The sequence below is a fragment of the Palaemon carinicauda genome, chromosome 22 (genome assembly GCF_036898095.1).
Source record: "Palaemon carinicauda isolate YSFRI2023 chromosome 22, ASM3689809v2, whole genome shotgun sequence".
Classification (NCBI taxonomy): Eukaryota; Metazoa; Arthropoda; class Malacostraca; order Decapoda; family Palaemonidae; genus Palaemon; species Palaemon carinicauda.
In genome coordinates, this window is record NC_090746.1 from 343086 (window position 1) to 360453 (window position 17368).

Genomic DNA, 17368 nt, shown 5'->3' on the forward strand with positions numbered 1-17368 from the left:
ATGCTAACATATGTTTTTAAGGTCAAGGATGTCATATATCATAATTTCAGATTGTTAGATTAAAGGATTTAGTCCCAAAATATAACTTGGGGTGGGGCAAATCAAAGATTGTTGTGAAGCTGCTTCTGGACGTTAGTAAAGAATCAATTTTCTTCTCTTATTATTGGTAGTGAATCTTTACATTCACAAAAATATTTCTTTATATGCAGGAGTACACAATAAATTGACTGAAGAGAAGGATGCAATCATTGTTTTCATCTTCTGAATATCTGCACAGATGTAGGCTACAAAATACAGATCTCTCAACTTTTACACTTTCTATTGTCTGCCCCTCCTGTCCTTTATACAGGACAATGATGTGATGAAATAATATCAACATTGCTTTATTTTGTTTATAAATCAAACGTGTTTTAATAAAGGAATGAAATAAAAAATGAATTACCAAAATTTCCGGCAGTCATCTTTTATCTAATACAGTCATAATATCAACATTTGTTATATTTGGAATGCGACAATGATTTTACAGTTGTATATTAAATGGAATAATGATCATCTGATTTATCTTCTTTGAAAGTATAATGTAGTTCTTCAGTCGCAATCTGAGTTGCTTGCTCCAGTGTCATAAACTTCCAAGACCTATCTTGGCATTCATATATCAGCAGATGTAAATATTGATAGCGAGATTCAATACAGCATACTATGTTCAGCAGTGCTTTTGGGATGCTGCGATCCAGAGTATTTGAAAACCACAATCTAAGTAATGTATCAAAATGAGTGTCTATCGATCGGTTGTCCTCCCTTCTCTTGTTTATACCTCAAAGACTTGGACTCCAAAGAAACGTCACATAAAAACTGTTGAAAAATTCCATCAATGCTCATTGCAAAAAATCCTAAAAATCAGTTGGCAAAATCTTCGGACAAACGGCAGCATTTTAGAAGAGCCAAATTGCTTAAGTATTGAACCCCTTATCACTCAGAGTCAATTAACATGATCTGGTCATGTGGTCAGAATGAAGGATACATCCATTCCAACACCAATATTGTATTCAGTGTTAAGCGAGGGAACCCGAAGAGGAAGCGTTTAAAAGAATGTCTGAAAACAAATATGAAAATATGTGAGACCCATTATAAAACAGAAGAAAGAGATGTACATGACCGAACTGCTTGGAGGGAAGAATAAAAAAGGCATTCCTGGACTCTAGAGAAAAATTAAACAGGGGTAATGATAAAAAAAAAGAGCAAGAAGATCAGCCCAACGTGAAAACCCACAACTTCCACTGCCTCCTGATAATGTGTGCCAACACTGTGGAAGAATGTGTAGATCTAGAATCGGACTAATTTCTTATTTGAGAACTCATTAAGGTACTTGAAACAGTAATTATCGATATCGAGTGACAGCTATATTGATGATGACATATACAGTAGTAAAATCTATGCCATTTTAGGATATCGGAAATATAAAGAAAATTCATCATCATCTCCTCTTACGCCTATTGATACAAAGGCCCTCGTTTAGATTTCGCCAGTTGTCTCTATCTTGAGCTTTTAAATCAATACTTCTCCATTTATCATCTCCTACTTCACATTTCATAGTCCTCAGCCATGTAGGCCTGGATCTTCAAACTCTTCAAGTGCCTCGTGAAGCTCAGTTATAAGTTTGGTGAATTAATCTCTCTTGGGGAGTGCAAAGAGCATGCCCAAACCATCTATATCTACCTCTCACCATGATCTAATCCACATAAGGCAATCAGGTAATCTCTCTTATAGATTTATTTCTAATCCTGTCCTGCCATATAACTCTCATTATTTTTAATTTGGATAATCATGCCTTCACGAGTGTGCATATGCGTGTACACATGCACACGCAAATACACCTCCTTCCCATCGATATTCCTCCTTTAATGGTCGGTTGACTGATGTGCCCTCTCCAAAGGCTGCTCTCAAAGACATCCTTTTCTACCAAACCTCTTCTCTCCATATCATCTATCTCCTTATTTCGGCACCTATTTTCTGCTTACCTATCGATCTTTTCTGAACAGGTTCCCCTTAGGTCCTCCTTCCTACAAAACCTCCCTCACTGCCCCCACTATCTATCCTCAACACGGGCCCATACCATTTCAGTCGTGACACTCTTATCACATGTGTAATCTTTACCGCACCTGATATTCTTCTTATTTTATGATTTTCCAGGATTCAAACAGTGATATTCCCATAATCCACCTCGGCATTCTCATCTCTGTTCTCTAAAACTTTGCTTCCTCTTTTTGTCTTAGAACTTAGGTTTCCGTTCCACACATTAACACTTTAGAATTTTTCCACTCTATCGAATGATTATACTAATTTATATGAAAGAAAAGTCATTAGACATAGTCTTGACATAAACACAGTATTTATATTGGCTTAATCTGGTTGCCAGGTGCTTACCACTATGACCAATGTATTTCTTATCATAATCATTCCTATCACAGGGCGTGGGCTTATTACATAATAATACATGATAGGAGGCGGTAAATCAGACGATTGTTACATCGTTAGAGGATTTATTTTCTAAGTAAATTTCACCACAAAAAAATGGGCTTAAATCTTCTTCAAAGCGAGTGAAATAGAACTTTAAATCTTGAGGTTACATAACAGAAGAATTATAAGTTTCTCGCTGGCTGTTAAATGATTTCATCAGTCAAATACACTGAAATTGATTTTTAACTAATACTCGGGGAGACATTTACATGACTACGTAATATTACAAAGAGAAATCGTTGGACGTCTTATGGCGTATGGACGTCCGCCATGATTGAGGTAGGCTTACCATGGCAGATGGGCCTAGTGAGGGTTGCCCACTCAAGAGTAGGACTCGAAGTTAACTGCTTCCGCCTCACACAATCGGGGCGTTCTTATTCCCCTACATTGCTTGGGGATTTGAGGGCTTGTCTTGCCTAAGGGTAGCAGTGGCAGGTGATGCAACCGCACCATACTGGTTTTCACTCTGCGTCCTCTCTCCCCGGTGTACCTGTTGACACAGAAACAGATTCAGTACAGTACACGTGTGCTTGGGTCACCACAAACAAAGCAATAATGAAAGCAGCTCGAACTGCATCCCAAAAAAACCTATGTATCAGGAGACAAAGTGACAGCTCGGCAACATCCGCCCTACTTCCTGCGCATTCACTTTAGCGTTTAGTCTTTGTTTAAAATAATATATTTGTCCGTAACCTTTTTATCAACCCATATTTTAAAGTAGATGAATTTCTGAAAATAACATTAACATTAAGACATCTTACAATTTTTGGTAAAAAAGAGGAAACTGTCTCTAAAAGGCTAAACGAATAAATTATAAATATTAAAAGCTCTTACATTAATAATTGCATAATTTTTTGGTTCATTGTAATACTACTACAACTAAAGGCAACATCATAAAAACTAATGCTTTCATAATTTCCGAGCAGCAAGTTCTTGGCGCTCTCAAAAGCAGTTCAACTTTGAAATGAAGGTTATTATTATTATTATTATTATTATTATTACTTACAAAGCTACAACCCTAGTTGAAAAAACAGGATGGTATAAGCCCAGGGGCTCCAACAGGGAAAATAGCCCAGTGAGGAAAGGAAATATGGGAAAATAGAATATTTCAAGAACAGTAACAACATTAAGATAAATATTTCCTATATAAACTATAAAAAGTTCAACAAAAGAAGAGGAAGATAAATAAGATAGAATAGTGTGCCCGAGTGTACCCTCAATCAAGAGAACTCTAACACAAGGCAGTGGAAGACCATGGTACAGAGGCTATGGCACTACCCAATTATAGAGAACAATGATTTGATTTTGGAGTGTCATTCTACTAGAAGTGCTGCTCATCATAGCTAAAGAGTCTCTTCTACCCTTACCATGAGGATAGTAGCCTCTAAACAATTACAGTGCAGTAGCCCCTTCGGTGAAGAAGAACTGTTTGGTAATTTCAGTATTGTCAGGAGTTTGAGGACAGAGGAGAATCTGTAAGGAATAGGACAGATTATTCGGTTTATTTGTAGGTAAAAAGAAAGTGAACTGTAACCAGAGAGAAGGATCCAACGGAGTTCTGTGTGGCCAGTTAATGGACCCCATAACTCTCTACCGGTAGTATCTTAACAGGTGGCTGGTGCCTTGGCCAACCTACTACCTACTGAATAGAAATGAATGTAAGGAGATATATCAGTGGGTTTTCTGAAAAATTCTAAATAAAAAATCTATTAATAAGCCAATGAGAATTCGATCCAAAAAAGGTAAAACTGAATATCTTTTCTGAATAGTGAAATTGATAAAAAAAAAGTAAAGAATTTAGTCTGTATAAAAAAATACATCTTCAATTGAAGGCCATATACAGAAAAGGTCATAAACATACCAAAACCACAAGACTTTCCAAGGCAAAATATTCACTAAAAACTATTTATAAAAAAAAGAATCCACATAGATAATTTTTAAAAGATGTAATAAAGGATAACCAATCGCCATTCCATATTTTTGCTCGTAATTATTTTTATTCAAAACTAAATTTACAATCTTTGCTAATGTAGGTTGCATATTGGAACGTTCATGGAATGGTTGTGATAAGAAATATATTGGTCAACGTGGTTAAATGCTGGCAACCACATAAAACCAACATAAATATTGTGGCCGTGTCGGGAACATCTCTAATGCCTTTTTTTTTTTGTTTTTTTTTTTTGTTTTTTTGTCAATTAATATAATCATTCCATGGACTGGACAAATTCTAGGGAATTACTGCATTGGACAGATATCGTAAAATAAATATAATAGAAACTAGTATTATACAGATAAAGTCTGACTGTATATTCAACTGTAAGAACTGTATAATTTGACTATGAATAATATTGACCAGCAATTCAAAATGGTGTAACTTTTCTTAGGCCTTTTTGTTTTAATAACCACTTTATGTACAAGTACAAATTTTAGCTGTGGATTGTTTGCTTCTTTGACTGTGCAAGGCACCTGATAGTGTTCATGCAATTTCTCTTATTGTTCAATCTTTACTTATTGACGTCCTTCATCTGCAAATCCCTTTGTACTGTATCATTGATAAGTGTATATTAGAATACACTAAAGAAATAGGGAGGTACTAAGATATTTTTTTCTTTATTTCATACTGGCTTTTGATGCATATATATATATATATATATATATATATATATATATATATATATATATATATATATATATATATACATATACCGGAATACTGCAATGGAATGTGTTGTCACCTTTGTTGTTTATCCTCCTCATGGATTTTTTAATGCATAGAATAGTCAGAGATAGTGGAGAAGGATTGGACTGGATTGGTGATGAAAATTTAGCAGATCTAGGGTATACTGATGTTACTGTCCTCGTTAGTAGAACAAATCAGGATTTGCAATGCTTGCTTACCAGAATGCATGAAGTATCACACGAGATTGGGCAGAAGATAAATAGAAGAAAGACAGAGATGATGAGAACAGAGTATGCAACGGAAGATAAAATATCATTGGAAGGAGAAAGGATTATTGAGGTAGAATCATTTAAGTATTTAGGAACTATGATCTCCAGTACAGGGTGTTTAGAATTAGAGTTTAGTGAAAGATTGAAAAATAAAATCAGACAATGGCTATGTTCTGTTAAATTTGGAAATTAATCACCTGAAATTAAATATAAAAATCAGACTATATATCAGTTTAGTGAGATTGGTGTTACTGTATGGACATGAGTCATGGTATGACAATGAAACAATCTCCAATAGATTTATTAGATTTTAGAATAAAGCCCTCATAAGGATATTGGGACTTAAGTGGCAGGATATGATTAGAAATGAAACTGTAAGGGAGATTACTCGAGTTCCATATGTGGATAAGATTATGATGAGGGGTTGATGGATATGATTTGGGCATGCTCTTCGCACTCCCCAACAGAGATTAGTTCACCAAACGTTCAATTGGACTTCAGAAGAGACTAGAAGAAAGACCCAGGCCCACATGGCTGAGAACTATAAAGTGCAAAGTAGGAGATGATGAATCGAGAAGTATTGAAGTAAAAGCTCAAGATAGAGATGACTGGCGAAATCTAACCGAGGCCCTTTGCGTCAAGAGGCGTAGGAGGAGATGATGATATATATATATATATATATATATATATATATATATATATATATATATATATGCATATACATACACACACACACACACACACACACACACACACATATATATATATATATATATATATATATATATATATATATATATCATCATCATCATCAATTACGGGGTGTTCGATGTCGAACGGCCGTGGCCCTCTGCACAAAACTTCTCCATTCATTCCGGTCTTGAGCCTTCCTTTCCTACTCCACCATCGTTAGCCCGCACATCTCCTTGATATTGTCACTTATTCTAGTTTTAGGCCTTCCTCACGTTCTTGTACCATAGACTGATCCAATTAGTAGCGTTCTTTCCAGAGTATTGTGTTTCCGAACCTGGTGTCCAATAAAAGTTAGTTTTCTTTCATCCAAAATGTCAAGTAATCTTTTTTCGATATTGATCTTTTGTAGAACTTCCACGTTAGTCTTTTTCTCAATCCAGCTTATCCTAAGGACTCTTCTGTAACACCATAGTTCAAAACTTTCTAATCTTTTCCGATCTGTAGCTTTTAAAACCCAACATTCTGAGCTGTATGATGCGATGGGGAAAACAAGTGATTTGAGAAGCCGCTTCTTTGTGTTTAGAGTGATATGTCTGTCTTTCCACACATTGCTTAGTGCGATGGTTGCATTCTTTGCAATACCAATTCTTCTTTTGATCTCTTGGGAGTCGTCTCCATTATTGGTGAAAGTTGCTCCGAGGTAAGTAAATTCAGTGACATTATCTAGGGCAACTCCGTCTAGTAGGATTTCTTGATCAGATGGGGCTTTTTGACACTTCATGACCTTTGTTTTCTTAGCATTTAGGTACAGTCCCACTTTTTCACTCTCAGCTTTTACTTTTGATACTAATGTTTGGAGGTCCTCCATACTTCCAGCGATTAAAACCACATCGTCGGCATATCTGAGATTAGTGATCTTTTGTCCTCCAACAGTTATGCCTCCTTCGTAATCTTCAAGCGCATTTCTCATTATGGTTTCCGAGTAGATGTTAAAGAGGTGGGGAGAAACAATGCATCCTTGTCTGACACCTTGTCCGATGTTAAACCAATCCGTTAGGCCATAAGATGTTCGCACTGCTGCTTTCTGTTGATTGTACAGTGTTTCAGAAGTGAGATGACATGAGGTGGAAAACCCATAGAGTACATGTCGTTCCATAAGATGTAATGTGCAACTGTATATATATATATATATATATATATATATATATATATATATATATATATATATATATATATATATATATATGTGTGTGTGTGTATACTTATACACACACATATATATACATAATTATATATATATATATATATATATATATATATATATATATATATATATATATATATATATGTATATATACGTGTGTGTGTGTGTGTCATAAGTCATTACTAGTCCATTGCAGAACAAAGGCCTAAGACAAGTCCTTCATTTATGCCACTCTATACCGGTAAATATTCTTATCTCGTCAATCCATCATCTTCCCTTCATTTCCTTGCTTCTTTTGTAATCTGTAGGGACCTATTCTGTTATTCTTAATGTCCATATATATCCTGCTAAGCTCATGATGTATCCTGCCCATGTTCATTTCTTCTTCTTAGATATTATTAGAATATCCTCCATTTTAGTTTGCTCTTGTATCCATGTTGCTCTTTTTTTCCGTATCTTAGTGTTATCTTAGTGTTATTCCCCATTATTCGTTCCATAGCTCTTTGAATTATAAATAGATTACGCCGTAAGGCTTTATAAAGTAAGGCGCCAAGTTTTCGATGCAAAAGTTAATACTGGTACGACTATCTGATTAAATACTCTTCATTTTAGATAAAGTGGCATTTTAATTTCCATAATCTTATTTTGTTTATCATAAGCTTTCCATCCGATATTTATCCTTCTTTTAATTTTGGTCTCATATCCAGGGAAAACACTTACTGCTTGTTCCAAGTACGTAAATTCATTAATAATATCTAATAGTCTGTCCCTAACTCTTATTTGTTGTATCTCTGCATTTTCATAGACCATTATCTTAGTTTTACTCATATTTATTTTCAGTCCTACATTTTTGCTTTTTGTATTTAAATCTTCCATCATCTTTCGTAATTCGTTCCACGATTCACTAAAGAGAACCATGTCATCTGCAAATCATATATTATTAAGACATCCACCATTTATATTAATTCCTACAGTTTTCCAATCTAAATTCTTAAAACCTCTTCTAGACATGCTGTGAATAATTTATGAGAGAAGGGGTCATCCTGTCTATATCCTTTCTCAATTGGGATTTTCTCAATATCTTTTTGTAGTTTGAGGATTGCTCTACTTCAAGTGTTCAATCATAGCTTAAACTATTCCTTGTCTTTGAAGGGTTTCATTACTGTTGAAAGACAGAGATGATGACAACGTAATATGCAAAGAAGATGAAATATTCATGGAAGGAGAAAGGTTGATGAGATGGAATCATTTAGGAACTATGATATCCAATACAGGATCATTAGATTTGGAGTTTAGTGATAGATTGAAAACTGCAAATCAGACAATGGCCACGTTAAGTAAAATTTGGAAATCAAATCACCTGGAATTACATGTAAAAAATTAGGCTACAATATATATCTGTTTAGTGAGATCTGTGTTACTCAATAGACATGAGTCGTGATATGACAATGAAACAATATCCACCAGATTTTGTAGGTTTGAGAACAAAGCCCTCAGAAGAATATTTAGGGCTAAATGGCAGGACATGATTAGAAATGAAACTATAAGAGATATTATTCAAGGACCATATGTGGATAAGATCATGGTGTGGGGTAGATGGAGACAGTTTGGGCATCCTCTTCGCACTCCCCAAGAGAGATTAGTGCACCAAACTTTCAACTAGGCTCCACAAGGCACTAGAAGATTCGGAAGACTCAGGCTTACCTAGGTGAGAACCACGAAGCGTGAAGTTGGAGATAATGATTGGAGAAGTAGTGAATTAAAAGCTCAAGATGAAGACGACTGGTGAAATCTAGCCGAGGCCCACGCCTTTTGACACAAAGGGCTAGTGAATTAATCTCTCTCGGGGAGTGCGGAGAGGATGCCCAAACAGCCTCCATTTACTTCTTATATATATATATATATATATATATATATATATATATATATATATATATAATATATATATATATATATATATATACACAATATATATATATATATTTATTATATATATATATATATATATATATATATATATATATATATATATATATATATATATTATGTATATATGTATATATATGTATATGTATATATATATATATATATATATATATATATATATATTATATATATATATATATATATACATATATATATGCACATGTATTATATATATATACATATATATACATATATATAAATATATATATATATATATATATATATATATATATATATATATATATATATATATATATACATACATATAGATATATATATATATATATATATATATATATATGTATATATATATATATATATATATATATATATATATATATATATATATATATATATTCAGCAAACATTAAATACAGCCGTTTCTATTAGACTGCAAAGCAAATAAAGGCCATATTCATGTCTGTGTTTATTTCAAGTCTATGAACAGATTCCTGAATTTGACAGGAATATGTACGGTGACTTGTCATTAACTTATATCTCTTTTAATGGCTCAGTTGGTAGAGTCCTCGCAGGTATGGTTTTTGGCTGAATACTCAGGGGCTCGAATCTCTGCCCGGTCAGAAGCTATTACCATAAAATGAATTCCAGTGGATATATATATTCCCAAGATAGAATTCGGTATTTAATGCCATTTTGGTTGATATTTACATTGATTGAAATCACGTGTGTTAGTGATATATATTCATATACTGTATATATATATATATATATATATATATATATATATATATATATATATATACATATATATATATATATATATACATATATATATATATATATATGTATATATATATATATATATATATATATATATATATATATATATATATACATATATATACATACATATATATATATATATATATATATATATATATATATATGTATATATATATTCATATATATACAGTATATATATATATATATATATATATATATATATATATATATATATATATATATATATATATATATATATATATATATATATATATATATATATATATAGTATCATATATATATATCACAAGTTCATTATTCTGTCGACATCCAATAAACTTCGCCTTTATGCGCTACAAATTGCAGATAGTTTTCCAATCAAAATGATTGGAGCATTGGGCATGTTTTCTGCTTACCTTTCGCCCTTTTCTGCAAATAAAAGACCATCGGGAAAGCAGACCTTAGATACTTATGTTTCCTCCTGTCGTTTCCGCGCGAATCAAAAGGTTCATCAACTTTAACTCTTATTTCCTCCACGAATGTCTTCTAACAATCTGAGTTTTTGAATTTCTTGAATTACCAAAATGCGTGATATTTATGTATTATATTTTTCATTTTTTATCATTTCAAAACATTCAATAGAGGTCCATGATTAGCAACTTATTGTTATTTTCTAAGAACAACGTACTTTTTCTTACAAATCTGCTCTAGAATAGATAGTATGTTCTTAAGTCATGGTGAAATAAGCAAGATGAAATTCAGCACATTGATTTGTTAGAGCATATTCTAAGTGGGTTAAAATGTTGAATGGTTTCCAAACTATTTTATCGTAATATTCCAAAAGACAAGTCCGGTATTTCCGTATATTCATCAGTTTATTTATATCTCAGTTTGTATATTTATCAATCAATATTCTGATCATCAAGTCTACTACTCATTCCGTGGGAGACTCTCGTACTCCATCTTACTTTCCTATTCTAAATTACCTTGCTTTTCATATCCTTAGGAATTCCAGTCCTAATCTATTCAGAAATGGCTTTGTTGATGAACATACCATTCGAAGGAAAATAATATTTTACCGATGTTTTCTCTTCAAGATTCCTAATCTTCATACCGTACTCCAGACTATGTGGTTGCTCACCAATATCGATCGACAATTAAGAAAATAGTTATTTGTTCGGTGTTGTCTCCTCAGTTTGCAATTGCACAGAACTCGCAATTATCGAAACACACAAATGTGTTAATTGCTAGAAGCCTTTGGTTGTATAAAGTTCGTATTCCCAGTTTGGCTTGAAACTTAGTCTGGACAACACGTAGCGTATGTGTTTACTCTCTCGAAATCTTGTTTATCGTTAATGGAATGTAAAGGGAAATGGTGAGATACATGTCTGGGTAGGAATTATTTTCCAGTAGAATATCACGTTATTTTTCGAGCTTTTCAAATTCCCATTAAATTACTATTAAAAGGAATCTATATATAGTTCTTCGGTTGTATTATTATTATTATTACTATTATTATTATTATTATTATTATTATTATTATTATTGTTATTATTATTATTATTATTATTATGGCAATGAATAGTATATATCTCTCCTTAGGTATCTTTTTTATATAACTTCCTGTAAATGACCTGTTTTTGATTCCTGTACGATTTTCCACATTCCTTTAACTAACTTTCCACAATTTAGAATATGCTGATGTTAAAATGTTCACTATAGTAGAAAATTTTAAATGTGTATTTGAAGTCGTTCAGTACAAACATTGGAAACTTTTTTTTCTGATAATTTTGAAACTAGATTCTTACAAACTTGCGATTCCTCATCGTCGTAGAAACCTCCCAGTACAGTTATTCTTAATTTAGAATCATCTATAATTAAAAGGCAGAGTTGATACGATATAAATCCCAATTTTTTAGCTGTAGGAATAAATTGGCACTCATGGTAATTATCAAATATGATGAATGTATTGAAAAAGAGGCAGCTATTTTCGTCTTGCAAAGTGTACCGCAGTTATTATATTTCCCAAAAGATTAGACAGAAATCATGAAGGTTCATTAAAAAAATGGATAAGCTGCATTATAAATTCGAAATAAATAACGTCAAATGCTTCATCATAGGTTTTTTTCTGTAACTTTAAAATTACACATTCAATAACTTTCCGTTTAGTACCGGGATTTTATCACCCAGTCAAAGATATCATCAGAAAGAAGAAGAAGAAGAAAAAAAAAGAATGCGAGATTAAATCTCTAATTAAACAGAGTAAAAGGAACCATGATAGTCATTAACTGTCGATGGTATCTGCACAGTATGAATGCTGAAAATGAACACTGGCATTTGAAACCAACGAGTTTCTTTCAATCAAATGCGTTTTCGTTGTTGGGGGGTGGTTTGGTTCTTCCTTTTATTATTATTATTATTATTATTATTATTATTATTATTATTATTATTATTATTAGATAAGCTACAACATACCTGGAAAAGCAGAGTGCTATAAGTCCAAGTACTCCAACAGGGAAAATAGTCCAGTGAGGTAAGAAAACAAGGAACTAGATAAACTACAAGAGAAGTAAATAACAACAAAATAAAATATTCTAAGAACAGCAACAACACCAAAACAAATCTTTCTTATATAAACTATAAAAACTTTAACAAAGCAAGAGGAAGAGAAATAAGATAGACAGTATGCCTAAGTGTACCCTCAAGCAAGAGAACTCTACCCAAGACAGAGGATGGCCATGGTAAAGAGGATATGGCACTACCCAAAACTAGAGAACAGTGGTTTGATTTTGGAGTGTCCCTCTCCTAGAATAGCTGCTTACCATAGCTAAAAAGTCTCTTCTACCCTTACCACGAGGAAAGTAGTCATTGAACTATTATCATGCAATAGTTAACCCCTGGAGTGAAGAAGAATTGTTTGGTAATGTCAGTGTTGTCAGGTGTATGAGGACAGAGGAGAATATGTAAAGAAAAGGCCAGACTATTCGATGTATGTGTAGGCAAAGGGAAAATTCGTTGTAACCAGAGAGAAGAATCCAATGTAGTGCTGTCTGGCCAGTCAAAGGACCCAATAACACTCTAGCGGTAGTATCTTAATTGGTGGCTGGTGCCCTGGCCAACCTACTAAATTCAGACCCAGCATGCGTGAATAAATCATAACTATAGGAAAACATTTTTGAGACGGGTAAATATTCTGGCTATTTTACGAGTGAAACTGTTGACAATATAATCTATTTTTTTCTTTAAAATATTACATAGAAAACAACAAAAACAACAAGCCTTACTCTACGGATTCCCCTGTATGAAAGGTCAATTGTGGTCGACATGTTTGCAAAAAAACAACAACAATGAAATTACGCCAACATTTACGAACACTTATACAACAATCCTCCATTCTAAGGCTTCATCTTTAAGGAATTTCTAAGATGGGTTCTCCTGAACAAACGCAAGGAAGTGTTCCCTCTCTCCAATACCTGGGAGTTAATGGAATCTAAATAGCGACTGAAGATCAAGGAACTGGAAACCGCCTCTAATGATTATCACGGAGGCAAACAAGTAAGAAAGGATTAGAATCTTCGATATATTTGTTTACAAGATGTGACAGAAACCCCGATTGAAACAAGAGCCTATGGGGTCGTCTTATTGGAAAGATTCATTAGCTAAAAGGGAAGGAAACCTCTAGGAATCTTAATTAAAGTTATTTTTTTTTTTTTCAAATTGATATACTAGAGGAGTTTGGATCAACATAATAATTGAGATATCAAGTTTAAGTGAAGTATATAAAGGGAATTTTTCACATTTTCTTATGCTAGAAATCAGTAATGGATTTTTTAAACAAAAATAGTTGAACATACTATTGGCTTCCTAATATACAATGAATTTTACTTATACTGGAAACGACCAAAAGAGTTATTTAGTCTTAAATATTTGAAGATTTTAGAGGCCCATATTTGAAAATATTAACGAAAAGCCCAGTTAGTGTATAGACTAAGTATATTCAAAGTTAATTTATATAAAAAACAAGGTATTAAACGAACATTTTGATGTTGGCAAAGTTGTTATCAAGATGAAAAAATTAATATCTTATCAAGAGTAAAATTATAGTTGTAAATCACGATAACAATCTACATTGAAATGGACGATAATGACAATAACATCCGTGATTTAGGAAGATGTTGAATAATTAGAGATTAAAGCTGGGAAATGAATCGCCTTCAAACTTTCAGATATAAACTCCCAGAGTTCCCGGCCGGTGCGGATGTGATGATTACCTTCTTTAAGGCTATAAGAGATATTTGAGCTGTCAGTATAATTCCGCCTACAGGGAGTTACTTCATAACCTTTTGGACAGATGATGGTAATGTTATAATTCTGCTGTTTATGGATGTGTGTAGCTGTGTCTCTTACCTTTTGTCTTTCGGTCACTCCATTTATATGCAAATAGGTACCAGAGGCTTCTGGGTCATGGCGAAGGGTATGAGGGTAGCAACTTCACCCCTTTGGGGCTGCTCCCTCCGAAAAGGAAAAGTGGTAACTGGAGGAAAAAAAATGTGTATGAAAATATCTCTATGAAAAGCTCGGAGATGAAAATTATTTGTATTCATCGCTGTACCGCGACAAAGGGGATGCTTTGAATCTGTAAATCTACGGACTTCATTTCCCATTCATCCACCTTAGATTCTGCGGTTCAAAGGTCCAAAAGTTCGGAAGTCTTTGGCATTATTTGAATAAAAACTTTTCGTAAACTGAAGGAGACTATCTATAAGAATGACGGTGGTTCTTTTAGGGAGGAGAAGTACCTGGTGGTGTCTTAAAATGTGAGAACTAAGACGTTATTTTAGATCTTAGCCAAACATCAAATCCTCTAACAATAGGAACTTAATGTGGCTATGTTTCGTAGTCCAAATTTCTTGATGGCTTCGAAAAGAAAATTTTGATTTAAAGGACTGCCTACCTGCGGGTGACTTCCGAAGCTACAAATAATTTTGACATTTCAATTCTCCATGAATGATATTGATGGGATAGCTAGGAATTTTTACCATGTTAGAACAAATCTTAGGATATGGATATGTAAAACAAAAAATGAGCTTAAATAAAACTGAATCTAGGGCGGCGAAGAAAAAAGTAACAACGTTGGTATTTAAATAGATATTAATGACCGTCTGTGCCCGGTATCTGGCAGAGCTCGAGACCTAGGTGCGTAACAAGACTGTAATTTGTGTTTCAGTGCTCAAATAAATAATGCGGTAAGAAACACTAGATCACCTCAGAAAGAAACACTGGATCACCTCAGAAACATTGCTTTCGCAAATGCTATTACCACAAATGGTTATTGCAACTCTATCTATTACATCACGTTCAGGTGGAACTTGAGAAGTTACAAAACATAATAGACAGAAGTGCAATATTAATAAGGAATATGACACTCGCCTAGATATGATTTCCTCTGTGCTAATTGAACTAGGCTTCCTATTGAAGCTAAAAATGTTTTAGAATGTATGCAATGAATCATCAATTTATCAGAACAGGACGTTAAAAATATCCTAAGCCATTTGATACGCATCGTGCAGCCAACAAATCGTGACGGCACAAGAGCTTTGAAATATACGACCTAAAGATTGTATAACAATTTCCTACTTGATATCAAAGGAATGATGATATGAAGGCTTTCGAAAAGAAGCTAAAAAAGAGAATTTGATAATCAACTCGGCCAACATAATATGATTTTCCAAATTCTTGAAGGAAGTAGTGTGTATGATAAAGAAATCTCTTAGATCCTTCAATGTTTGGAGGCTTTTCTTTGGGGCGGGACTAAGAAAACTTTCTTCAAAATAGTGTAAAGAAGTTTTAGGCATATACTTTTATTCCTAAAATTTCCCATTTCTACTTTGATATGCAATATTTTATTTATCTCTTTCCTTCCGTTTCCCATTACAGTCTTTTGAATTACATGTAGATGGATTGATTGTTGTTGTAACTTTTTTAAAAGTCATTCATCGATTACTGTAACATACCATCCAATCCGTTCAACAATACAAGCTGTAATTTCCACAGACATTTTCTTCCTTTTCTAAAGTCCTGTATTATGAAGAAGAGCCTTTGCTCTCCATGTACTAGTAATTGCCATAAAATTAACAATAACTGCATCAATAATCATAGAAATAGCCGTAGAATCGAAACGAGCATATCATATTCTTAACAATTAATCTGTAAATTGTAAATGAAATCTAACATATTTTATTAGTATGAATGACCAAACATTATCTAAAAAAATTGAAATATGTTTATTTTCGTAAATATGCAAACCAAGAAATGATGTAAGATAAACCCAAACCATTAAAATCAAGAAAGTTTCTTAACCTTAAGCAATACTCCGAACTATTCTAATTGCGTTCTTTGTTTCAAGGTTTAGGTTCAAATTTAAGGTTAAACCTTTGCAATGGCTCCTCTAGTAAACTTGCGATGTATTTTAGATTTGAGTTTATCGTTCTTTTATAATATTTTGTCCTTTTCTCAACATCAGGTATAAAACTTCATCCTTCTTTTCTATATCTCTTACACTGAATATAAGTGATTCTCCTATTTTAAGTGTATTTTAAATTTAAGTTTATCGTTATTTCATATTTTTTCTTTCTCTCCACATCAGGTATAAAATTTCCTTCTTCTTCTCTATATTTCTTACACTTAACATAAATGATCCTACTATTTTCTAAGTATTCATCGTAAGGTTCTTGTAGCTCAATTAATTCATGTCTTTCTTTTCTATGTTCCAGGATCAAAACGACGCCCCGAACCTAACGACCACCTATCCATCCGCCTTCAAGCTGAAGGATCAGGCCACTTTCCAGGCAGGACCCGCAAAGGTAAGTTCAAAGGATGTTAACAACTCTCTCTCTCTCTCTCTCTCTCTCTCTCTCTCTCTCTCTCTCTCTCTCTCTCTCTCTCTCTCTCTCTCTCTTCTACAACCAAGCAACTCATGTTCAGCCATTAGAAACTCCTCTCTCTCTCTCTCTCTCTCTCTCTCTCTCTCTCTCTCTCTCTCTCTCTCTCTCTCTCTCTCTCTCTCTCAACTATGAAACTCGTATTTGATAATTGTTAAGGAATATCTCTTTCTCTAGATATCTCACTCTCTCCTTACAGTCAAGGAACGCAAGTTCTGTCATTGACAAGGGATCTCTCTCTCTCTCTCTCTCTCTCTCTCTCTCTCTCTCTCTCTCTCTCTCTCAAAAACCAAAGAACCATTATTCAATATGTAAACACGACTAGACAAGACCA

At 33.4% G+C, this 17368-nt stretch overlaps 1 protein-coding gene across 2 annotated transcripts in view; it reads left to right on the top strand.

Moving 5' to 3' along the window:
• The window catches only part of LOC137616264 (nuclear transcription factor Y subunit beta-like), a 59927-nt gene that overhangs the window by 26485 nt on the left and 16074 nt on the right, over positions 1–17368 (top strand). For both annotated transcript variants that reach the window (XM_068345883.1, XM_068345882.1), the window contains exon 4: positions 16867–16956. In XM_068345883.1, the coding sequence (XP_068201984.1) occupies positions 16867–16956 (90 nt within the window). The remainder of the gene's footprint in view (positions 1–16866; positions 16957–17368) is intronic.